The sequence below is a fragment of the Tympanuchus pallidicinctus genome, unplaced genomic scaffold, assembly GCF_026119805.1.
Source record: "Tympanuchus pallidicinctus isolate F22 unplaced genomic scaffold, pur_lepc_1.0 scaffold18, whole genome shotgun sequence".
In the NCBI taxonomy this organism is placed as follows: domain Eukaryota; kingdom Metazoa; phylum Chordata; class Aves; order Galliformes; family Phasianidae; genus Tympanuchus; species Tympanuchus pallidicinctus.
The window spans coordinates 1,007,812-1,033,708 of NW_026294699.1; the positions used below are offsets into that span (position 1 = coordinate 1,007,812).

The 25,897-nt window shown below is 43.2% G+C and overlaps 1 protein-coding gene across 3 annotated transcripts in view; it reads left to right on the plus strand.

The window, feature by feature from the left end:
• The window catches only part of IFT140 (intraflagellar transport 140), a 76,860-nt gene that overhangs the window by 6,023 nt on the left and 44,940 nt on the right, over positions 1-25,897 (plus strand). For all 3 annotated transcript variants that reach the window (XM_052679919.1, XM_052679920.1, XM_052679918.1), the window contains 14 exons: positions 734-876; positions 7,968-8,143; positions 9,044-9,135; positions 10,222-10,328; positions 11,096-11,244; positions 13,569-13,772; positions 14,114-14,186; positions 15,865-15,956; positions 16,760-16,887; positions 18,667-18,784; positions 19,243-19,370; positions 21,787-21,934; positions 23,018-23,149; positions 25,549-25,742. In XM_052679919.1, the coding sequence (XP_052535879.1) occupies positions 734-876; positions 7,968-8,143; positions 9,044-9,135; positions 10,222-10,328; positions 11,096-11,244; positions 13,569-13,772; positions 14,114-14,186; positions 15,865-15,956; positions 16,760-16,887; positions 18,667-18,784; positions 19,243-19,370; positions 21,787-21,934; positions 23,018-23,149; positions 25,549-25,742 (1,884 nt within the window). The remainder of the gene's footprint in view (positions 1-733; positions 877-7,967; positions 8,144-9,043; positions 9,136-10,221; positions 10,329-11,095; positions 11,245-13,568; positions 13,773-14,113; positions 14,187-15,864; positions 15,957-16,759; positions 16,888-18,666; positions 18,785-19,242; positions 19,371-21,786; positions 21,935-23,017; positions 23,150-25,548; positions 25,743-25,897) is intronic.

Genomic DNA, 25,897 nt, shown 5'->3' on the forward strand with positions numbered 1-25,897 from the left:
TGTTTAAAAACCATTTGGATGTGGTGCTCAGGGATGTGATGTAGGTGTAGGCTGTAAGAATTAGGGTACTATGGTTGGGTTGTGGTTGGACTTGATGATCTTTAAGGTCTTTTCCAACCTGAGCAATTCTATGATTCTATGATTTAATAAATAATAATAATACAAAACTGTCCTTGTAGTTGTCCTCTGGTTCCAAGCTTTTCTTCCTCTCTATTTGCAGCAGAGGCTGTTTGTGTTCTGCACGCAGTGACAAGTCTTTCGTTTTGTCAACATCCCTCTCACTGTTGCTGTTCTTTCTTCTTTCTTTAGTTCTTCATAATCAGTGACATTTGCCAATTAGAAAAGCACAAAGCACACTGGAAACAGTTATTCATGAAATTATTGGCAAGAATAACTGAATTCTTAAATCTGTCTTTTCTCTTCAAGAAAGAAGTAGTAATAAGGTATAATAATAAGTAATATTAAGGAAAAAAAAAAAACAGATTTTTCTTTGCCCGGGACATTGTTTCACATCTCTTTAAAAATAATGCTTAAAGGGGGAAAAAAGGGTGAAGCAATACAAGTGAAAACTGGTACTAAATGAGCTTTATATCTTTCGCGAGTTAGTTGATTTCAAACCAGTGCATGAAACATCTTTCTTCTCTCTTTACAGTTCTATGAAATATTCCTTTCTTGAGGATGGAATGTATTCTGTTATGTAGGGAATTGGAAATGAAGTATCTTTTGTTTGCAGAGACTTCCTACAGCTGGCAAAAGCTGCTGTGAGTGGTGATGAGAAAGCCTTGGATATGTTTAACTGGAGAAAAGCTGGAACAGAAGGACCTTTGAAAATAGGACTCCAGGAAGGACTGTCCTTCTTTGTCACCTTGACTGATGGTAAGAGCAAGAACACTTTTTTCAGCTGCTGTGAACTTGCCTGTTAGTGGTTCAAAACAGTTTAATCACTTAGATTTCTGCTACATTCCACTCCTTCATGGCTTGAACCAATGATTGAGCAGGTTGCAGGTAAGCCTTTCCCATTACAGTGATCCAGTACACCATGATGCTTCATATAATTTGCCTGTCACGGTGTAGGTTGACAACATGAGATGATTGATGATTGGTTCATGGTTGAAATTCATGTTCCTCTGTGGGCCTGTACTCGATGGTTTCCTGGAGGCACACAGCTGCTTGGACCAGGGAAGATTTGGCTTGCATTTCATCAGTTCCATACAGTCCACCCCCAGGTGTCATGCTGATCTTTCAGTGACACTGGATGTCATGTTGCCACTCCCGGTGATCAGAAGAGACTCGGGGGACAGCACAGATGTTTTGGAAGTACCAGAAGGTGTAGGCCTGCCCTCCACAGCAGGATACATGCCATGTTGCTGTCCTGGGTCAGTACTAAAGCTTGCACCAGGGCATGTCCTGGCCAGATGTACCATGCACGTTGGCTCAATATCAAGGCTCTGTAACTATACTGGGTACCAAAGGGGGAGTCCAGATTTGTTACAGGACCATGATTAAGGTCCCCTTAGGAATGAAAACCAGAGTGCTGACCATGATGCCTACAGGCCATGTGCCTATTACTGGGGGGACTGCAGATCCTCCAACCTCCAATAATCTCCCCCAAGGTGCAAGTAGGCCACACAACTTTGGTCTAATTTGCAACTTCCAAGGCCATTCTTTTTTATGGGTACAGGGTTCTAGGTTTCCAGGGGCAGTGAGCAGATTATTGTCTTTGCAATTTGGGATCTTACCTGACTATCTGTGCCTGCAATTTGGATCCTAAATGGGGAGGCCCATGTTGTCTGTAGCATCTTTAGGGTTTGCTGTCTCTAGGCCTTTTGTTCAGGTCCCACAGGGTTTTGTAGAGTCTCTTTGTCCACCCCAGCAGGGACTGAGAGTCTGGATTATATGGCAGGTGGAATTGCCACTCAGTGTTGTTTTCTTCTGCCCAGAGTTGTACCACCACTAAAATGAGTTCCTTAGTCACTCTCAATGACTCGAGGTGTCCTGTAGGCAGCCATCAGTTTGGTGAATGCTCTGAAGGTATTATGCCTGGTTCACTGTTGGCAGTGTATAGGCCTGCATTAGCCTACTGGCTGTGTTGATTCAGGTCAGGGCATATCTTGCCCCCTCAGATCGAGGGAGGGGCTTGATGCAGTCGACCTCCCATTGCTGGAGAGGATTGTTTCCTCTTGCAAGATGGGCTGATGTTTAGGGCAACAGTCTTTGTCTCATACCGGAGCAAGCATCACAGTCTCAGCATGCCTTGGCGTTGTCAGATAGCTGTATGGGCAGCCCCCATGCTTTATCAGCTGTCCACACTGTCTTGTCCTGCATGCTGCAGCTTCGGACGTAACCAATGGGCCATGTTCTCAGATGGTGAATCCTCAACCCATCCAATTTGGGCCATCATGTTGGCTTCACCATTTCCTGGTGACTGTAGAGGTTGGTGGCCAGAAATGTGGTAGACATGTACAGTCCTGTGTCTGAATCCTGTGTCAGAACCACATTCTGTATGTCCAACCACAAATCTCTGCCCCAGATTGGTTGGGTGTGGGTAGTCCATTCCTGGATGGCCCACTGTGCAATCCAAAGGGTGAGCCCACAGTACACAGCCCAACTGCCTGTGCAGATATTCAGTATATCATCACGGGGTTCCTTGGTTATAACCATCCACACAGCTCACAGCTCTGCCCGTTGGCTACTCTGACCATCCTCATCTTCAAACCAGAAGGTTTGCTGGAGTTACCTTGCAGGACACATCTGTATACCAGGCATCTTCAGGAATGAGATATTTCCCTTCTTGAATGGGACTCTTCTCTGATGGAGAGATCACTGTCTCTTCTGGCACATAGCCATGATACATCATTGGGCCAAAGTGATGCTCTTCTTTCAGTGGTGATGAAGACAGACTATTCCTGTGCCCGAGATAGGCAACCCATCTGCCGTTGTCTGTACTTGGGCCACTCCTGTCTTAGGAAGGTGGGTCAGATCTTTCACCCAGCCCTGAATTGGCAAGGTGGTCTTAACTACGACTTCAGTTGTTTGGGTTATTGGCTCTACTGCTTGTAATACGGAATAGGCAGCCAATAATGTTTTTCAGTCATGCTGTACCTCACTTCTGCTCCATGCCAAACCTGAGACCAGAACCCAACTGCAGTTCAAAGAGAATGTTGGAACTGCCATAGGCCCCAGCCAAACCCATCCTGAGTTCCATGGACATCTAGTTTGGCTGGAAGGGTAGGACTGAAGATACCCAGTGCCTGAGCCTGTCCTGACAACAGGTTGGTGAACGCACACACGTTTGTGGCAGGCCCTGAAAGGTCTGCTGCCTGCCTCCCCGTGTAAATGCAAACCGACCTTGGGATTCTTCATGGATGGAGATCTCTCTTCTGGAGGGTCAGACCCCATGGGATGTCTACGCCCAGTATGTACTCTGGGACTGGGGCAACAGACACCTTATACTCGTGGGGTGGGAGACACCCAACCTCCAACCTCTATGTCTGGGTTGCAGGGATGGTCTGGCCCCCAGACCCACCAATCATCACCCCATCTCCATGGAATTTGCTTGGATCACCAGAAATAACTGACGTTTCTGCATCTATGTCAACTAGTGCCATAACTTGCTGTATATTCTTTCAGGACCAAAAAAGTCATCAATTCAACAGAGGGCCTCTGGTCCCACCTGGGAGCTCTAAGTGCAGGGGAGCTGGCATCCCGTATCATGCAAGTAACTGTGTAATTGCCAATTCTTTTTCTTCAGGCAGCTCAGGCATAGTGGCCTGAGTCACCTGAAGAAGTTTTTCCTTTTATTGGGAGCTAGGAAATCTTCCAGGTTCCACCTTCTTGTAGGTATTTTTTCAGTAATTCTCACCCTGGGCTTTTTGAGGTGATTTTGAAGTTTTTGATTGTCCTCTAAGCGTCTCCATAGCTGGAGGAAGACACGATAGGGCTTGTGATCAATTTCAGCAAATTGCACCCCAGCCTGGATTGAGTCATTAAACATCTGCTTTCGGGATACCCTTATGGGTCCCTATTGTGTCTGTGGGGTGGGTTTCCTGGTTTTAGTTGCATAGTGGACCTTGGCTCCTTCTAACATTTGGATATTTCACCTGTTCTGAAAGCACTCTGTCTCCTCTAGATCAGCCACCCATTGGACAGCTTGTTGGATGATGGCCTCTAAGGCCACTAAAGGGCTCAGTACGGACATCAGTGTGCCATATGGGTTGGGAGGGGCTGGTTGTAGTATGAGGTCCCTCATCCCTGCTGAGAATTTAACCAGGTCAGGACTCTCAAACGTGTTATTGTGAATGACCTCCTTCATCCCTTGTTCTCTCATATAGTTTTGGAGTTCTTCCTCTGAGGTCCATAAACCAGCATTTAGCAGTACATGCCTTTCTTCGGCCACATAATTCTACGTGCTGCCATTATCCATTGAATTAAGGAATGGTTTTGTTTGTTACGTATTCCTTTGCATACAGCCTGAGAGCCGGATGCGTGGTAACAGATGCAAGTTTGGAAATCTCAGGCCCATTATTTACTACATTTTCAGCCCCCATACCCTATGATCTCAAAGGCCAAGCTGGGATGCTCTCTAGGGGTCTTTGCTTAAATTTTTGCAACAAGTCCCTAAGCTCAGCAGCTGCATATGGACACGCTGTTACTTGCAGTGTGGTGTGGGCAGGGGGCAACTCTCCAGGTGCCCACCCTGCTGGTCTGTCCTGGAGTTTCTTTGTCTTTTGAGTTATTACTGGGCATATTTCTAGAGGATCTGAGGTTCCCAGATCTTCTAGCTGGATTTTAGTCTGCTTGGCTTTCTTTTTGTTCTTGGGTTCAACTAGGATCCAAGGATCCTGCTGGTCCAAGTCTTTTTCTCCTTCTAATGACAAGAGTCTTAATTTCAAAGAGGAAATTCTATTTAAAGGTGGGACAGTTTGCCCTGTCAAAGGTGTGATTTTCTTTTCCAGTTGTCTAATATGTGCTTTTTAAAGCTTTTTCTCATCTTCTAATTCCTCGTCCAAGGAATGATATGCATTAATGGTGAGAAGCAGCTGCCATGCCACAGCAGATGCTGCTGCAACTCTTTCCTCAGTTATCAAAAGATTTTGTCCTCAGTCTTTCAGGAAGTCAGCCATTTTTGAAGGGGATTTAATAATGGGGGCACTGGCCCTTATAGGTCCCCACTGTTCAATAATCTGTGCAGAATTTAGCCATGGGTAACCCGGGAATCCCCGAGTTTTCCCTGGGAGTTCCTTTTCCAGTGTATTAGTAGTCCCAGTGAACATCCAATGCACCATTTTTTAATTTTTTTTTTAGATAATCCATCCTAAATAAGTGTCTGCCTGGCTCACCAAGTGTAATGCTGTAACATGGTGGAAAGTACAGCAGTAATAGGGAGTGGCACAATCCTAAGCTACAGCAAATGAGAACAAGCCCAAACGCAGCAGTTGCAGACACGAAGGAAGAAAAACTGCTTGCCTTTGTAAGGCCTCTGGTAAGCAGGGATCTCCAATGAGATACCTTTGCCTCCATTGCCAGCCCTTAAATGAGGGCTGGGAAGGGATGGGTCTTGGCTTCACCCCTTCTGGTCAGCCAAATGTATTGCATGCACCTGAGCTCCCCTGGATTGGCTCTGCCTTCCCACCAGGCACTGAATCCCTGGTTCAGGAGTGTGTTAGCATTTCTGCTACAATTACCAACTAACTTTCTTCCTCCTCATGATGCCTTTTGTCTCCTGCTTACCTCTTGGATCTAGAGCTAGAGTGTGAGGCAATCTCTGTAATGAATACATAATCCTTTCCATTCAAGTGCTGACAACTCCAGAAACAATTGAAGTTATGCTGGCTCTACAGCTCAATTACGGCATGATTCAGTGTTTACGTTCATTATGGCAGCAGAATTAGACTCCATAATGAACACCAGCACGCTCACTGCCTTACAGTTGCGTCGTTGCCTAGCGGTACGCTGACCTTGCTCAGCAGCAGGCTCTGCCTTCATTGCATTTGGGAGGTGTAAGCTTCTTTCCTAAACATGAACCGTTCAGATTTAAAAGGGTTACAGGACACGTTTTGTTTTTTTTTTTAATGCAAAGGTGGTGGATGAAAATCTCTGGCTCGCTGTGTGCCTGTTAGCAGCTGATTTGGTGCACATCCCCATCTAGAGACAGACTCGGAGTCCTGCAAGTGGGTGTACTCAAAATTCTCTTTGTTTCCAGGCCTCCTGTTTAAACTTTAATTTTCTACCATATGGCACTGGTGGTTTCTTTTCTGAGCTTTCTCATTGCACGGGTTGATGTCATTTGGACTCGGTTCTTATTCTAGAGGGTGGTCTGTCAGAATGAGTGAACATTTTCATAACGTTTAAATGTGAACTGCAGTTGTGATTTTTCATCACAAACTTGTTCTAATAAAAACAAATTAAATTATTGCTTTAACGTTTTTAATGCTTTAAACACTGCGAATGCAATTGTAAAAGGTCTCAGAATTGACTTGACTAAAGCCAGGAGAGCAGCATCATTTAAAGCTAAACTGGAATGAACAGTGGAGCTCCTCAAAAGATGGTAAACCTCTGTTTTAAGTACGAGCCTAGATCCATTGCTGCACTCAAAATGCTGATCAATGCAGTTAAAAGAAAATAATTCAGACAATATGTGACACAAGATACTGATCTAAAGAAAGGATGCCTGATTGTTAGCAGTTCTAAAAGGTTGCTTTGTGATACTCTCACGACCACAAAAAACCTTCAGTACAAAGCATTTGAGATGACTGGCACAGGCATTGGGGATAACGTGGGTCTGTAAGGCATCCTGAGCTTCCTGCTGGTGGACTTTTGTTTGTAGCTGCAGGGATCTGTTCCCTTGTCTTGCACGTGTGCTGTGAAGAATGCTGTCTGTGAGCCAATTTCAGGTTCTGTAGATGTTGGGCTGTTACAAAGGATGGCTGCAATAAGCCTTTCTCTGTGCGATAAGGACTGCATTGGAGAACTGTTTGAACAAGAGAAACTTCAGTGTTTATTTTAGGTAGAAAATTTAGCAGTATGATCACAGGTGGGACAGGAGTTTGGAACTTTTTAAATGTAGGTAATGGAGATGATGTGTAGAGAGCCATAAATGGAAAGATTCTTTTAAAGCTACATCATGTTGCCCTTTAGGTACAACATTTCAGCATAGATCCTCGGTGATCAGATTTACGCCTTTGTTTTCTACTTCAGCCTCTTTTGGGCATGTTTCATTTCACGGGGCAAATTAAACTTGTAGCAAATTGAAACACCACATTTATATATTTGTTAGGAAATGGTATATCTATAACATTGGCATCTGTCAGGTTGCAGCAGGTGGTTTCAGTAATCCCATTTGCAAAGTGCTAGGTGCTATAGGGTTTTTCGTTGCTTAGCTCTGCCTAGGACTTGGGCATTGCCACCATGTAACTGGGCAGTGCACCCTGCTTGAAGTGTTTCAGGTGAGACACAATTGTGTTTGCTTGTTCTGATTCACTGCTACCCTACCTGGTATTTTGTGGAACTCATGTAGAAAAGCTGCTCGCTGTGTACTGGGGTGTTTCTGAACAATGAGGAACTCCATGTGCTCAGGCTTCTGTAATCTAAGCTTTGCTGTGAGTGTATTAATTCTTAGGTTCTTTCACAAATTATGACTACTGAAGATTTTAGAAGCCATCATTTGGCCTTTGCATACCTGCGCACGTATGCAGAAAGTGTTTTTAACTGAACAGTATTTGTGATGCCACTTAAATGGTTTGCATCTGGATTTTCTAGGATGAGCGAAAGCGAATGATTTTGATTTCTTGCCACAGTCAGCTCTTGTCACTGCCTACATCCAGAGACAAACTGTGAGACAACAGTTGTGGTTGGTTTTCTTTTAGCACTCGAGGACTATTTTATTGAAGTAGCAAGGAGCAAATTCAATTTCTATGGCTACAGGAGTTGTTAACTAAGAGCTGTGTAACTGTCTATGTGTACTACAGGTTCTGTGCACTACATGAATGAGAAAGGAAAGACAAGCCACATATTGTCAGCTGACAACCTTGTACAGAAGCTTCTGTTCATGGAGAAAAAAGATGCATTGGTTGTAATAACGGAGAACCTGCTGTTGTCCTTGCATACAGTCACTCTCGAGGGAGATGCCAAGGAGCTCATGAAGGTGAGAGTCAGACAACAAAGTAGAGCTGCAATATTTAATCTCCTCTTAGGATTTTTTAAAATTATTGTTTCCTTCACTCAGAAATGAATCAGCTTTTTTTCTCTGTTGATATCTTGGAGACCAAATATACGAGCATTTAAAGGTAAAACAGGAGTGTGCTACTGAACTTGGAGAGATGGTTTTTGTCTTGCTCTTGTGTTTTGTCTTAGTTTCTTTCATTGTGATCCTGTTAGGTTTTTTTACTCCTTGTCTTACTGAATTAAAAGGTGATACTCTTAAAATTGATACGTAATTTTGGTGCAATCAAATGTTTGTTAAAACATTTCATGAGAAATAGTTACAGGTTATATGTCCTCATTTTCATCACCATCAGTTGCTCGGTTGCCTATTTCAGATTAGCAGGAGCAGTACCTTCCTTGTTGTGATGCTCTTTTTCTGTAAGCCTGAAAAATGGCTTTGTTCTCACTTTGTGACAGTGTCCTCTGCAGGATGCCCCATCCCTGGATGCCCCATCCCTGCAGGCATTCGAGGCCAGGCTGGATGTGGCTCTGGGCAGTCTGGGCTGCTGGTTGGTGACCTGCACACAGCAGGGGTTGGAACTGGATGAGCTTTGTGCTCCTTTGCAACCATTCTATGATTTTGCAGTTAACACAATCCAGGAGATCCAATACAAGAAGAAACACTGTTCCTTACCTGCTTGCCTGACTGCAAAACTTCTTTTTGTGAATTTATACATCTGATTTAATGGTTTAATGGTGGTCACTCCTTGGTCTCTATGAATCATCACACAGGTCAGGGTTTACATTTGAACTCTGGGGTCGTACTGTACAATTCAGATGCTTAGACATTGAGTGTTGATTCTACCTTCTGTCACTTTTCTGTTTTCACTTTTGTTAACAGGTGAAGTTGAGTGGGAAAACTGGTAATTCTGCAGACATCTTTTTAATAGACCATAGCCTTATTGTTACAGCAATGGGTGAGACAGTACTCAGGTAAGAATCCTGTTTTTAAGCTGTCCTTGCTGCACATGAGAAATCTGACCACGCGATTTCTAGTCTCTTGAGTTCTTTGGGTTGTGTGGGTGTTTGGTTTTCTTTACCTTATTGACATGAGAAAGCCACTTTGCTGTTCTTTCCATCTTTATTGTCCGATTCTTATGATAATTGTGGCAATAACAGCAGGAAAAAGTGCTTATTTTCTAGGACTTCTCTTTTACTGGAATATAACACAAGTATTATAGTGATTTCTTTCTATAATTCATTGAACACTATGTTACTTTGCCATGCTGCTATGTTATAATGTTATGTAGTTTTAAAACTACTTTTTCTGGAGTCTTTTTAAAGTACTACATTGTTGTTTTTTTTTCCCTTCTGCCTTTACTGTGACTTACTGTACTTATTTCCTCTGAATCTGAGGGGTGAGGAGAGGAAGAAGGGAATTCCATTAACATCTGTGGTTCACTTGTTTGAGTCTCTGCCTGCTACTGCCAGGAAGAATCTGTTAAAGACCAAATATTGAGCAAGAAGGAATTTGATAATGTTTAGTTCTAGAGAATATATCAGCAGTCCGAAGGGCTACAGGTTGAAATAGGGAATACTGGAGCCAAAAAAGAGGGGGGAGAATACTGCAGCTATGCCTCATTTTCTTGTTGTTTTCCTTAAAACTGGGTCTGCTTCTGACTCCTTTCACAAAACATCTTGCATCCTGAAAAGTCGAAGGCAAACAGGAGATTAAGAAGTTCTCATTCCAGAGGCAGCTGCTGGCAATTTCACTTTAAAAATTAAGTATGTATGTGTTATCAGTGACAGGTTGTAAGGTGCTGGAACAGGCTGCTCAGAGAGGTGGTGGATGCCCCATCCCTGAAGGTGCTCAAGACCTGTCTGGATGGGCCTTGGGCAGCCTGACCTACTGGCTGTGTCAGGAGGGCTGGAACTAGATCACCTTTGAAATCTCTTCCAATGTAGTTCATTCTGTGATTAAGGAAATAGCAGATTAGTGCCTTGTACAAGTCCTCCTGACAGTTTAGCAAGATAGCTGGAAGGAGAAGCATTGTTAACTCTTGTTTTGTGTACCTGTAGGTTCTGGGATTTGGACCGAGGTGAGAACTATGTGCTCTCCCCAGACGTGCAGTTTGGCTTTGAGGCTGGGGAGTGCATGAACTGTGTTTCTTACTGCAGTGCTAAAGGTGAGGAATAATAGGGCAGCTGTGATCTCTGATTCCAAACCCTTTTCAAATTGTCAGCCTTCAGTGGATTCTTCTTACAGGGCGTTTCAGCAGTAGCATGTCTTGTAGAATTGGTTTGGTGTAGCCCTCCCAAAGGGGCAGTGAGATCATTCAGCACTCGGTGCATTTTTTCTCCCATTGAGAAGTTGTTTCTGAGCACACTGGCTGGATTCCCTTTGAGGCTGAAGCAGTGAATGTGTTCCTGGAGCACACCTACCATGTTCCCATGTGCTACGGACAGTCAGCAGGCCTACATGAGAACTTCATGCAGAGCAGAACTTACCAAACGCTGTGTGTGGATGCTGGGCCTTGCAATGGGTTTCTCTACAGAGTCACTCCTATCTGCTGCCTTGTTTGCTAATGTAGGCAGAGATTGGGCCTAGCAGAGTGGTTTTAATGGCAACTTGTCTATCTGTACTACAAAAGTAGTTATTTAAAATGAAATCAGTGTCTGATGTATTTAAAAGATAACTTCATCCGGTAGCTTAGAAAACAGCCATTGATTCTCAAAAAGAACTTTTTCCATTTTTTTTTCCTGAAAGGTTCTCCAGTACAGGGTTAGAATGCTGATTTGCAGAGGGCAAAGAAACAAACTGTGCTAGAATAAGGCTTCCCAGTGCCTCAGAAGCAGAGCTAGGCTGCCTACTGCTTTGTGTCCTGTTTGTTTTTCTGAAGCTTGATAAGATAAAAATAAGATAAGAAGTGTCTGAAATGTCTGTGACTGGCAGGTCTCCTAGCAGCTGGTACTAACAAAGGGAGAGTGGCAATGTGGAGGAACATGTCAGTATCCAGTCAGAGCACAGGGGCTTTGGAGGGCAAGGAGAAGTGGAAGCTCCATGCATCTACAGAACTTGAAGGAAATATCACTCAGATAAAGGTAAGGAAAGAAGGAAATATCACTCAGATAAAGGTAAGGAAAGAAAGAGCATTCCTGCATTTTATTAAGGCTTCAGAAACATCAGCTGAGTATGCCATGTTTGTGAAATAGACAACTATGACTGCTCATCTGCAGATGCACACACTGCCAAAGGGACCATTCAGCTTCCTGAAGGAGGAAAGCCCTTCAATAAAGCAACTTTCAAAATTGAAATGAGCTGCAGTATTAACTGCTTGTAGCTCTTGTGTTACAGACAGGGATGAAATGCCCAGCAATATGCACCAAAATGCAAATACGTGGATTGCTCCTATTTGTTTCCATGGAAACCACAACAGAAACAAAGAGCACTGTAATACTTTTTGATAGAGTGAATTCTCAACCACAAAGCACTATTTTTCAGTGTAGTCACCACCATTAACTTTGCACTTTTGCCAGCAATGGACAAGAGCTGCATGCTGTGCTTCCAGAAATCTGCACCCATGGAGGTGCCTCACTGTCACCACTGCTGAAATGCATCACCACCACCTCGCCGTGCTCACATCCACTGTTTGGTCTCCTTAAATGTTCAGCAAGTGTCAAATGTCAGCAGTTGTCATTTTTTCCCTCATGAAGTTCAATGGCACATTTGCTTTGTATGTACTTTCATGTCAGACATCATCTTGTCACACTCTGCTGCCATCCGTCACATGGCAACAAAATATAATGGAATATGGGTGGAAAGGTTCAATCTCTACTGCCATCCCTACCTCTGACATCTTGGGCCAATACAATCAAATAGGAGGCATTGCCTTTGGAGCAGCCCTGGTAGATCTCTCTGCCCTGGAGAAGTGGGAGTCGCAGCATCCTTAAATCCCAACATCTCTCCTTCATATTTCTCACTGATCAACTCTTTGGATTCAACACCTTGAAATTATTTTCTGGAGAAGACGGACTGGCAGAAATGTCACCTTTGATAGAAGTGTAGAATATCCCGAGTTGGAGGGGACTGCAGGGATCCTCGATCCGACCGCTGGCACAGCAGCACCCAGAGCTCAGTGTGGGGCTCTGGAGAGCCTGTTCCATGCCCTCTGTTGGCACCCACCCTCTGCTGAAAAACCTCTTCCTAATATCTGAAGTTTATCTAAATGTATTAACAGAGCAGGCAAAAAAAGTCTAATTTAAATTATTTTCTAGATAGGGCTTTTTTTTATTTTGTCACTGTCTCAGTGTGAAGTTTGCTTTCACTGGCAGCTAAATAACAAATATATATTTCCATCTGAATATTTTCCATGTGAAAAGAGGTGCTCCCCAGAAGGACACACTATACTTTTACGTATAAAATGATGTTTTGTCTGCTTTTGTCAGAAAATGTTGGTTAGTTTTACAACAAATGAACAAAACAGCAACCAACCACAAAACACAAAAACCAACTACGGACACAGGAGCCTCCTCCCCTGACCCCCAGCCTTTGTGTGCCCTGCCCAGCCATGAAGGCAGCTTCTGTTTCAAACCCGTGATGATAACTTGCTCATCAGGGAGTGTTATCAATAGAGTTGGAGTTCAGACAGAGCACCACTGTCCTGCACTGTGCATGTGGTTATAGGTTCCAGACTGTAAACATTCAGACCATTTCTCACTAACATCTTAAGGAAGAAGAGCTCCTGGATGGTCAGCTGGTTGCCCCAGTGCTTTCTGAAAGGAATTGTCCTGTGTAGGAATAAACATGATCAGTGTCAGATGCTTTTGCTTAGCTGTGAATATGGAAAGACAATTGAAAAAAGGTGCATTATTTCCTCCTTCATAAAGAAATAATTTATCAGCTGCGTGTTAAAGTCTGTCCTTGCAGGCCATCTCAGAAGCACATCTTATTGTTCTGTGAATTTTTGAAGTGTAAGTTCAATTTTGGGATTGCTCTGCTCTGTACGAGCGCTCTTTTTCAATCCTAAAATAGGATGGGAAAGATGCATCTTCATAACACTCGCTTAAAAAGTTAGCTGGAATACTTCCTCTTTTTCCTTGAAGAATCCCTGTGTTTTTTGGATCACTTAGTTGTGACATAGCACTGTTTGTTGAGGAATGTGAACTGCTCTCACTGAGAGGGCTATCAAAACTGCAGGAAAGAAAGAGGTAATCAAATAAGATACTGCAAGTGCAACAAATCAAAGTGTTATTAACCCCTTCAAGTGTGATTCTCTCAAATATAAGGTGGTATAACAATATCTTAAGAAGAAAAATGATTTTAATACAAAAACCAGTTCCTTTACTGTTGTTGGGATGCTGTTGTGACTGTTGAGGTCTCAGATGCAATTACTCACTGTGCTTTCTTTTCTTGCTCCCGCACGCAGTGGGGCTCCCGAAAAAACCTCCTGGCAGTGAACAGCATCAGCTCTGTGGTCATCCTCAGTGAGCAGGCCATGTCGTGTCACTATAATCAGCAAGTGGCTGCTGTGCAGGTGTCTCCCAGCCTGTTTAATGTGACCTTCTTCAGCACGGGAGCCACACACAATCTTCATGTTGATATGACTGTGAACGGAGTCTTCGCTACCAAGGTCACGTTGATCTTTCTGGATATTTGCTCAACGGTTTGCCTAGCTAGGAGTTTAGAGACCAGACTTTCCAAGTCCTTAATATAATTCTTTGCTATTCCATTTGTATAACAGAAGTACTCTCGTGGCTCATAGTCATCATATTGTGCTGGTTTTCATGTGGTGCACTGACTTGGGAGTTCTCTGGATACTGACTTCAGTTTTTTTCAGTTGCAAATCCTTCCAACCTAATATACAGGGCAACCAGTAAAAGGTGGCAATTGTGTGCAAAATCTCAGTGTTTCTGCATAAATTACTGCATGAGTCAAGATGACACTGAGTGCATTTTTAAAAATTTTTTTTAGGATGCTGTAGTGCTCTGGAATGGGAAGCAAGTTACTGTCTTTGAGTGCTCAGAAGATACCTTAAGAAATGCAGGTAGGATTTGGAAAAAAGCAATGAGCTAATTGTTCAGAGTTGAAGTGTTTGTGTTCCAGAATCATTGAACCATAGAATCATAGAATCACTCGGGTTGGAAAAGACCTTAAAGATCATTGAGTCCAACCACAAGCCAACCACACACCCTAACTCTCACAACCCACCCCTAAATCATGTCCTAAATCATGAGCACCACATCCAAACGGATTTTAAACTCATCCAGGGATGGTGACTCAACCACCTCCCTGGCAGCTCGTTCCAGTGCTAACCACCCTTTCTGTAAAGTTGTTTCTGATATCCAACCTAAACCTCCCCAGTGCAACTTGAGGCCATTTCCCCTCATCCTGTCACCAGTGAGAAGAGACCAACCCCGCTCTGCTGTTGTCACTTTTCAGGTATTGGAAGAGAGCAGCAAGGTCTCCCCTCAGCCTCCTCTTCCCCAGACCAAACAGCCCCAGTTCCTTCAGTCTCTCCTCATAGGACAATTCTCCAAGCCCTTCCCAGCCTCGTTGCCCTTCTTTGGACCAAAATGAATGCGAAGTTACATTCTCTTCATTCATATCAACTGTCATGTTATAATAACATTTTTCACTTTGCACTTACAAATGTAGAACATTCTGTAGAACAGAAAGGTTATATTATAAAACTATGGGTCAGTAATTACACAAGTTATCAGCAGAACCAGAACTCAAATGCCAGCTCCTAGATCTCTGCTTTATTCACTAAATGTGCTGGGATATACCATGCTAATTGACCTCAGAATATGCTGGTATTCCTGTATGATTTACAAATAAGGTCTTTGATTAAAATGCCTTCGCCTGCTCATGCCTCCAAGTTCTTCTCCTCAGAGTTGCTTTCAACCCATTCTCTGCCCAGTCTGTTTTTGTGCTTGGGATTGCCCTGACCCACATGCAGGACCTTGCACTTGGCCTTGTTGAACTCCGTGATGTTTGCACATGCCCACCTCTAACGCTTGCCCAGGTCCCTCTGGATGCATCCCTTCCCTGCTGTGTGTGAGTGCACCACACAGCCTGGTGTCATCTGCAAGTCATGTTTGCACAGCACTTGCACAGGAATGGGGAAGGAGTGGGTTCTAGTGTCAGCTGTCAGGAAAAGCTGTTTCAGACATTGCTGAATGTACAGCTGGCTAAGGTAAATTAGTTTGTTCTGTGATGAATTCTTCCTGCATATTCATTCATTGAGAAACAGGATATGCAGAATTTCATTAATCCTACCCAAAGTCTCGAGGGACAGTTCAGGCTTTGTATTTTAATAACCAAGTTCCCAGCAGTGAAACTATTTTAAAACCACTCTTTTCTGACAGATGTTCCTCTATTCAGTGAAGGAACGTGTGAATTCCCTTGATGGAACTTCATACTGCACTACTTGTTTTCTCTGTCATCACCCATTTCAGCACCTTCCCCATCCTCTCCCGCTTGTTTTTATGTGCAGAATGTACAAAAGCCTGTTCCCAGGAGTCCCAGCTTTCACTGTAGTGACAGACTGGAGGAAGACCAGAATACCAAGGAGTTTGGGAACCAGTAGGAGTCATGGGTTGTAAAATGCAGTTGGTGCAAGATGGGAGCAGTCATTTCAAGTCTTTTTAAAACACCAAAACACACACAGAAGTCCCAGCCATCTGCTTATTGTGATGATGCTTTTATTGTGATCATTCCAGGCTCTTTTCTTTGTGACTCTCCAGTTCTGTCAGTGCATGGAGAAAATCTGTACACAGTTGAGCCGTATCGGGTCCAAGTTCGTACCTGGCAGGTAAGAGCTGATGAAAACTCAGAGCAAGGAATTCATCTCACTGTTTTTCAGAGACTGAATTTGCAGTTTAGAAGATAAAAGGAAGTTGTGCAAACCTGCTGACTGTACTCTTGTCACAGGCAAAACCTGTTGAGCTCTTTTACAATTTGAGTTCTTTAGTGTGTCACATTTAACAGCTACTACACTTCAGCTAACAGTAACAAGTATTTATAATAGAAAACAGAATGCTTTAAGGACCAGACTGCTTATGAGGATCTAAATTGTTAGCATACAAATACATATTACTAATAGAAAACAGTGCATTTTGAGAGGATGAAAATATCCCCTGCATATTGTGTGTTCACTATGGAGTGTCACTTAAAGCTTATCCTTGTCAACCATAACCAAAGGGAGAGATAAAATCTTTATAGTTCTGATGTATGATTTTATTTAATATTCAAGAAAAGGTAGGTTTTGTCAGATTAAGGAATGATTCCATTCTTATGTATGCATTATTTGTTTTTCCAACTTCATATTAATGAACGTTGAGGGACTGTATTCATGCATCCTTCTTTAGTGAAAAAAGGTGTGTTATCAAAGGGCCAACACAAGAAAAATTTGAACTCTTTCGGAGACCACACATCTCGTTTTCAACCTGAAGCAGACTGTGAGACCTTTTGAAGTCTGTGTAAAGAGCAGTTTCTTTCATTTTGCTGATGGTGATTTGTCTAATACAGAGATTCATTGGCTGGCTTAGAGACAAAATAAAATCCCTCCTAGTTAAACCCAAATGTCCAAACCTAGTGTTATTCTTTTCTTCTCAGGGAACAGTTAAACAGCTTCTGGTGTTTTCTGAAGCAGAGGGGAATCCGTGCCTCTTGGATGTCTGTGGAAACTTCCTGGCTGTGGGAACTGATTTGGCTCACTTTAAAATCTTCGATCTCTCTCGCAGGTATTAACAAGCCTTAAAAACAATCTGCTCATTTTGTGTGTGAGGGGTGGGAAATCTTTAGCTGACTTAGATCCTTTGAAAAGCAGTAACCTCTTTGAACCTCAAGACAATACGTGCAATCTGTATGAACTGATGGCATTTCTGAAGCAAGGGAAGAGCAGAATCATTGGGTAAGTCACGGAACAAAGCATGTAGGAGCTTAAAGAGGATGGAGAACTTATGGAAGACGTGCAGCCTGGAGAAGAGAAGGCTGTGAGGTGACCTGAGAGCGGCCCATCAGTATCTGCAGGGCAGCTACAGGGGGCAGAAGGGGACAGACCCTTCAGCAGGGTCTGTGGTGAGAGAAGAAGGGGAAATGGTTTCAAGCTCACAGAGGGGAGATTTAGGTTGGATAAAAGAAAAAGTGTTTCACAGTGAGGGTGGTGAGGCACGGGAACAGGCTGCTGGAGGCGTTCAAGGCCGGGCTGGATCAGGCCCTGGGCAACCTGGTTCAGCTGTGTGTCCCTGTGCATTGCAGGGAGTTGGACTGGGTGGCCCTCAGAGGCCCCTTCCAGCTCTAAGGTTTCTATGGTTCTATGATCATTTCTGCTGACAGTCTCAGAAAAGCTGACAAAAAGACTCAGCTTCTCATAAACCAACAAACTTGAATCCAGTGAATGCATGAAGAAAGTGAATTGTGGATGCTGTTCTTTCTCCTGATTAGGTTAAGTGAGAGGTTTATTTAATTTTGTTCAACTTATGCTGTGTTCCCATTCTGACAAACTGCTGTGGCACGTGAAGGATGTGCCTGACACAATGTTCAATTCAAAAAATGATTTCTAATGATGAAGTTTTTCCAAATTACCTGTAAGAGCAAAATAATCTTTGTTCTCAGGTACTGTGACCAGAGAACTGCTAGACTGAAGTTGCCTACATACGACATAGGACACAATTTGAAGGTGTTAGTTTTGGGCAGGCATTAGACTGGTTATGGTTGTTGATAGTGAAAGCTACTAGCTGAACTCATCTGTAGCCTGTTAAATTGTGGAGGCTAATAATGATAAAACCCCTGACACCCCTCCTCAAATGATGACAGCATAGCACGCCTTAATTTTAAAGCTAAAACTGATGACTTAAAATAAATGAGAGTCCAAACGTAACCCAAGAATGTCATTTTTACAGAATCAAAGATCTATTGTATGGAATCATATTATGGGTCTGAGTTACTGTCACTTCTTTCTGTTACATTCTTTAGATTGATGAGGTTTGTCTTCTTTGCTGAATAATTTCTGGGTTTGTATCTGTAGAAGTGATGAGATTCTTCAGAGATGGGACAGTCTTTTGGGACTTGTGCACAGTTGGAAAGCAACTGGTACGACATAAATGAACCCCCACTCCCAGTGATTTTTCTTTTCTTTTGTTCCAGAGTGTTTTTTTTTCCATACGCTGAACTTCATTGAAAGGCTGTATTCAACATTACAGTACCATTCAACTTGCAGAGCAAAATGCAGGCCTCTGTATTTAAAACTCTGGTAGGATTGCTCTTTTTGGATTCCTGGAGAAGCATGGGAGCTTGTTCTTGCTAGCTCTTTGAGGAATGAGCCTTTCCTTCCTTAACTTCCAGAGGAAAGGCAGGTCACAGCAGGAGAAGCAAGAGTCTGCGGCCTTGGTCCTGGGAGGTAGAAATAACTTGTTGGTGTTGTTGATAAGGTTTTTTATTTTTAACTTGAAAAATGTTTTGGCCAACAGCTGTTGTCACATGCTTGCCACTGTATGACTTGAGTCTGTTCCATTTCACAGAGAGGCAAAAGTGCACTGCAATAGCAAGAATTTCTCTGAGCTGTTTCCTGGCCTTGGAAACATTGCATCTGTCAAATGCAACGCTAACGGCAGTAAAGTCAGCATCCTTGTTAGCAAGGTGAGGCAAAACTTCATTTAGCACCCTGTGGCCTCAACACCAGTTAACAGACTGGTGTACAGGTCAAGATGATTCCTAAAGATGCAAGATTAACTTCACAGAAATAAACCTTCAACTTCTGTGCACTGCACTGGGACTGCAAAGCGCACAGCAAGCACGTAGCTGAATGCTTAAGTCAAGCTGTGTTAAGGTTTTGTACTTCTGAGAAGAGCACAGCAATGAAAGCAGTAGTTCAGTACAAAAGCTGTTCTGTAGCATTTCAAAGAAATCCAAAGCAAACTTGCTAGAATAGAAGAACACCAGGTAATTTTCTGATACTCCTTGCAGAGAATGTTCTTGTATGATTACAAGTACACGAAACCATAGGAATATGGATCAGATGAGATAAACATACTATCCAAACTATCAGCCTTTTTCTTTAACTGTGTGCTTCAGCAATATTTTTTGCCTTCTTGTAGGCAAATGGGAGTACTGATTCCAAGGTCTGTTTCTATGATGTTGAAATGGACAAAGTTACACTCTTCGATTTCAAAGCTGAACAAGGAATTGGTAGAGATAAGCTTTCTTCTGGGCATGGTACTGGCAGGTAGGTAACAATTCTGAGCATTATTACGTGAGACTTTAAGGTAATCTGCCCTGTGAAGATGAGCAACATCTTGATACTGGCATTACTCTGTGTAGGAGTTTAGGCCATTTAAATTGTTTTCTCAAGAATCACAGATCTGTAGGGGTGGGAAGGGACCTCTGAAGATTATCAAATCCAACTCCCCTACTAAAGCAGGGTTCTTACGGTAGGTCACACAGGAAAGTATCCAGGTAGGTCTTGAATATCTCCAGTGAAGGAGACTCCACAGCCTTTCTTTGCCATTCGTTCCAGGGCTCAGTTGCTCTCATTGTAAAAAAGGGTGTTTGTATGGAACTTGTGTTCCAGTTTTTGTCCATTGCCACTTCTTCCATTGCTGCACACCACTGAAAAGGGTCTTGCCCATTGACTTGACTTCTGCACTTTAAATGTTTAGAAAGTAATGAGACCCCCCTAAGACTTCTCCAGACTGAAGAGTCCCAGGTATCTCAGCCTTTCTTTGTGCAGAAGATGCTCCAGGCCCCTGATCATCTTTGTCACCCTCCACTGGATTCTCTAGGAGATCCCTGTCTTTTCTGGACTGAGGAATGTGGAACTGGACGCAGTATTCCAGATGTGGCCTCATCCAGGTCTCATTGGTGTGCAGCCACTCCTCCCAGCTTTGTATCATCAGCAAATGTTCTGAGGGTGGATTCTATCCCTTCATCCAAGCTGTTTATGAAGATATTGAACAGGACTGGACACAGCACCAACCCCTGGGAGCAACACTAGTTACAGGCCTCCATCAATACTCTGTGCCACTGATCACAGCCCTCTGAGCTCTGCCAGTCCACCTATTTATCCACCCATCACTCCACTCATCTATCCCACATTTCCTATCCCACACTTCATCATAAGGGTGTTGTGGAGACTGTCACACACTTTGCTGAAGTCAAGGTATGCAAAATCCACCGCTCTCCCTTCTTCTACCCAGCCAGTGGGTACCAGATAGGTCAAGCATGATTTCCCCTAGGTGAAATCATGTCGTCTACTCCTGATAACCATCTTTTTTTCTAACTGCCTGGAGATGTCATCCAGAACAAGTTGCATCATCAGGGAAGAAGGTGACTGGTCTGTAATTTCCCAGATCCTCCTCCTTGCCCTTTTTGAAGACTGGAGTGACATTAGATATTCTCCAGTCTTCAGGCACCCCTCTCATTCTCTAAGAAAGACCTATCAAAAGATGATAGAGACCAGTTTGGCACTCACAAGTTTACTTTGACTAAACTGGTGCGTTAGCAGCCAATCAACCTGCATCCCTGGCTCTCCCGATCCATTAACTAAGGAGTACCAAAAAAAGCTATGTAAAGCAAGCTTAAAATCATGAGGAGAGGTGATGATTCTTCAGACAACATGCAGCTGAGTGAAAGGTGTTCCTTGCCAAAGGAAGCCCACAAAGGATCAGTTTGGGAAGCATCCCAGGGACGGACCTCATGCTGGAGCAGGGTAAGAGAGCAAGGAGGAAAGAGCAGCAGAAACGAAACAAAGCATTATGGAGTGACTGCAAAGCTTAGGGGAAGGAGGTAGAAGAGGGTGGGTGAAGAAGGGAGGTATTTTTAGTTTGATTTTGCTTCCCTGCTCTAAGCTGCTATTAGTAGGCAAAAAGCTGCGTTGATCTCCTTTCTGCTGAGCCTTTTACCAATAGTGGTAATAGGTGAGTGATCTCCCTGTTTTTTTTGTCAATACATGAGCTTTTTCTGCATTTCCCCCCCCTAACCTTTAGAGAAAGAAGAAGTAGAGAGTGGTACGGTGGAGCTGAGCTGCCTATCAGTGTGCAAACACCACAGCACGTTGGAAATCCTTGCAGCAATGAGAGCAAATGCAGTCAACTGGGTTTTCTAATACAGTGGAACATTAGGGTAGAAATTTCTATTTGTTTTTACAGTGATTTTTCTTAATGAAGTTTTCTTAAGAAGTAACAGCCTTAGAATAGAAGGTGATTTAGTCCTTTTCAACAACTAGGAGTTATGGGCAAACCAAATTATGGTGTGGTTTTCAGTGCTGCAAAGTAGAATGAACAACCCATTGCAAATCCTGTCAGTTAGGCAAATGTGAGTAATGAAAGTTGTTTTCAAGTGCAGTGTCTTGTGCAGCCCATAAGAGGCCACTACAAGCTGGTATTACAGCTTCACTGACTCTGAGTAGCAGAGTCTGTGTGAGTGATTCATTTATCAGTGCTTCATTTTAGAGCATCCTGAAATCAAAACTAGTAAACTCATCAGAGAATGATCTACGTTGGATGCACCTGCTTTGGCAGGAGGGTTGGACTCGATGATCTCTGGAGATCCCTTCCAACCCCTACAATTCTGTGATTCTGTGATCTTGGAGGGCTTTTCCAACCTCAGTGACTCTATGATTCTGTGTGTCTCGTTTTTGATAGGTCTGTTGTGGAGTATCCAGAGCTGCACAGTCACATCCCTGTTTGCCATTTCTGGGACTGCAGTGAACCGAGACTTTTTGTATGTGAAACAGCTCCTGAAACAGGAGTACGGCGCCCAGGTCAGAAGAACAGTCAGACTGAGAGCACGGTATGGTTGGTTTTGTTTCTCTTTGCTCTATGTGATGTTTTCCCTACCAAATCATTGGTATTTTTTTAACCTGCAGAAGTAGTTGTGTGCATCATCTTGTAGAAAAATTGGAAGTTTTTATAGATCAGAAACAATGCAAGCAAAGAGCTTTCATCAGTTCAGCAACCATTCCCTGCTTAACCTGCTGACATGCTTGCAGTAGCCCTTAAAAATTTGTCTGTAGAAGTGTCTTCCTAAATATTCCTTTAATTTAAAAAGTCCATGTTCAATTAGTATTCTGATTTGTGCATAATTTTAGTCAATTCTTTTCCATTTAGAGATGGAAAGCTTTGTTTCTTTTGCTGGCTGAACTGGCTGTAAAAAAGATTCTGGGAAGGTCAACATAGAAAGTGATATTGCGAAGAGTGGAATAGGGATGGCTCAAAGTAGCTTGCTGGGGTCTTCCAGCAAAAAAAAAGAACACTTAACCTAATATTCCTTGTGTAAAGAAGCAAAAATGTTTCCATGTAAAGTTGAAAAAGAAAAGAATGTGAAAGGAGTGTAACTGGATGTTTGGCCCCTATTCCACGGAAGGTTTTGCTGTGGTTACTGTTGAAGAAATGAGAAGTCTGATAAACTTCAGTTGGAAATAAATGCTTGTATTTTGACTTGAATAAGTCAGCCATTACACAGACAGTGTTTAAATGGTTGGTGCATTCCCTGGGAACCCAAAGCAGTGAACTGCTGAAATTGGACCAGAAATAATGCTGTGTTTAAAAAATGCTGGAAACAAGGGGATCTGACAGACCTGTGGAACATCAGCCTGTAGCCTGGGGCTTCTCTTTTTGTGACTGATGCAGTTAGCTCCTGAGATGCAGAGGTCGAGGGCCCTTTGCAGTAGGAACAGTCTGACACACAGAGTGAATCTTTGGCAGCTCGCTGCAGGGAGGAAGTGCGTGGCTCGGCTCTTTCCAGCAGGTGTGGGAGAATGGATGTCATTATTTTGGAGAGAAGGTTTTGCCAACCGAGTATGGAAAATAAAAACAAAACGAGAGGAGGATGTTGCATCATAAAAACAAAACAATTCTCGACTTTCTTTTCCAGGTGGATGTTTGGGTCGTGTCATTCTTCAGTACTGAAGAACACGGCCTCTTGCTTCAGGACAGCTTCCCACTGCCTTCATCGTATGAGGTTCTTCTGGGCATTGATGTACCACATTTTTACTTTGCAAAAAAGGTGAGGGCATCTTTCACAATTCCTTTGCCTCCCATAGGTTCCAAATTTTCATTCTGTAGGGCTCAAACGTAGCCAAAAGCCTGCAATAAGTAGGGCAAATCCAGTGGCAGCTGTAGCAGTGACATGAAGTTAATATTCTTCCTGGGTGTTGTGGACTGGATGAGATGTACAGACACTGTAGTCACCAGGCATTGCAACTAAGGAGGTGCTCAAAAGCAGCAAAACCTCACTGTTATGTAGGCACCATTCTTTTGCATTTGAGGTGTGTGTCAGGCTTGCACATCCCATGACAGCACACAGTTCCTGCTAGCTTCAGCAGCAGCAGCCCGCTTCCTGTTGGCGTGGAGCTTACTTCCCACAGCACAGCAAAGAGTGAGAATGCTCATTCTGCACTGACACTGCATCCTTGCTGCAAACACTAGAATTGCATGCTGTAACATCTTGGAAACTCGACCGTGAAGACAAAATTGTCTGTACCTTAATGCTATGTGTGGAGAAAGTTAAGCCTGTTCTCTACAGATTGGTTTTCTGGTTAAGCTCTGACATGAGTATCTTAGTTAAGATCTGTGATTATAATGAAATCTCCTGCAGCCTTCTTGTAGAGGAACCTATTTTGTTTCTTCTGCCAAGGCATTTTAGGAACTTAACGTGACTTCTAATCCCATGATTTTCTTCTGAATAACAGACCAGTGCGATTATGTGAACCGAACTTCATATACTGGGTTAATTTAAACAAGGAGACTTTTATCTAGATATTTTTTTCACTTGAAATATATTTAGCTGTTGGAGCTGCTCTCTTACTTTCCCATCAGTTTGAAACATCCAAGATTTGCTGCATTTTCCACTCTGTTAACATAACACTTCCCTGATCATGACTTGTGCTATTTTACTTTGATACTGCTTCTCTTGTTTTTCTCTCTGCCCATCTGTGTGGATTATTGCTGCCTTTAGTTAATTTTTTGGAGGGACTTTGTCTATAAATCTGTAAGTATCTGTTAACTGTAATATCCAGCTCTGCTTCATTGTCTGCTTTTCTCTTGTTTGCATTTCCTTCCTTCAGTAGGGTTACATGCAGCTTTGTGACAAAATTGGTATGTAGTAGTTCATTTTGGAACCGTGTTTTACTACAGGGGTAGTGTGCTTTAAATACAACAAATCCAGTTGATGCAACAGCTGATGGTGATAGTCTGACAACAGTAGGACAAGGGGGAACAGTTTTAAACTGAGAGAGAGGCTTTAGGTTAGATATTAGGAGGAAATCCTTCACTCAGAGGGCGGTGAGGTGCTGGCAGTGCTGCCCAGAGCTGCGGGCGCCCATCCCTGGAGGCGCCAATGGCCACAGATGGGCCCTGGGGAGCTGAGCTGGGGGGCTCAGAGCAGGGCAGGGCGGGGGGGTGGCAGGGCCCACCGCAGCCATGTGTGCTTTTGTGAAGAAGTCTGGCCTGACTGAGTTTCACTCCATCGTTTCTTCTTATTGTAGTACCTTTCCTGGTTCCAGAAATTCCCCAAACTGTAGTCAAACCAAAATGTGCTTTCGGTTTATCTTTTAGCAGCTGTTAGAATCTGCTGCCTCTTCTGGGTGGCATCCTAAAAACCCCTGAGCTGTCTATCCTGAATTGTTTCTGCCCCTAATAATTTTTAAAATAGTGCATTTCAAATACTACATTGCAATGGCTTCTGCAACTCTTAATGCTTTCCTCTACTATAAGGCTGCTATGGGGTATACGTGAAATTCGGTGTCATGACTGGGATGATTTTCTGCTATTGGGTTGTGAAAATGGCTGCCTTACACTCCAGACAGATAATATCATATTGGTGATTGACTTGATTCTTATTGTCTTACAAAGCCCCTCTGGGGTGGTTTTCAGTGACCAGTGAGGTTATTACTGAGGGTTTAGAGGCTTGAGAACTACGTATTGTATGGGGAATATCTTGAATCTGAGATTTAATATTTATAACCTTCACATGAAGGCAAGAATAAATGAACTTGGTCTCTATTGTTAACTTCCAGAATAGCGGATTGATTTTTCAGAAGGAACAAACCCCGCAGAAGTTTGAAACTTTCAGAAATCTGCAGACTTGAACTAACAGCTAAGACTACGATAGCAGCTGTTGGAACCATGGCTGCCTCTTCTGGGTGGCATCCTGGAAGCCCCTCAGCTGCCTATCCTGAATTGTTGGTTGTTCATTCTGACTCACGGCGCACTAAGCTCGTCTGTGACATTTCATGCCCTGGGGTATTTTCTAGGAAGATCAGAAATATTGTGGCTATTGTCACGACTGGTCGTGGTTTTGTAGGAATAGAAATCCTGGCACTGCAGTGGAAATTTAACATTCGGACACTGAGAGGAGTAAACTTCATCCTCCTTGATACCTAAATGACAATGTGCTCGTTTTAGCCAGGGGAAACCGGGAAAGGACAAGCGGAGTCAGGCTCAAAGGTCTTGCAGATGGCTTCCAGACGACCCATGAGAGATTTCGTTGGATTAGGAGACTGTGATAAGGCTACCCGGGATGCCATGCTGAACTTCAGCTTCTATCTGACTGCTGGGGACATGGACGAGGCGTTCAAGTCCATCAAGCTGATAAAAAGGTACAGCGTGTATCTGTGTGCATTTCCTCATGAGTGGAGTATATCTTCAGTGAAAGCTGACGGCACATTCTGATCCTCTTAATTTCACTTACTGCTTTTATTTCATTTTCCCTTTCATTCTCAGAAAGATGAAATCTTTATTTTACTGACTTTCA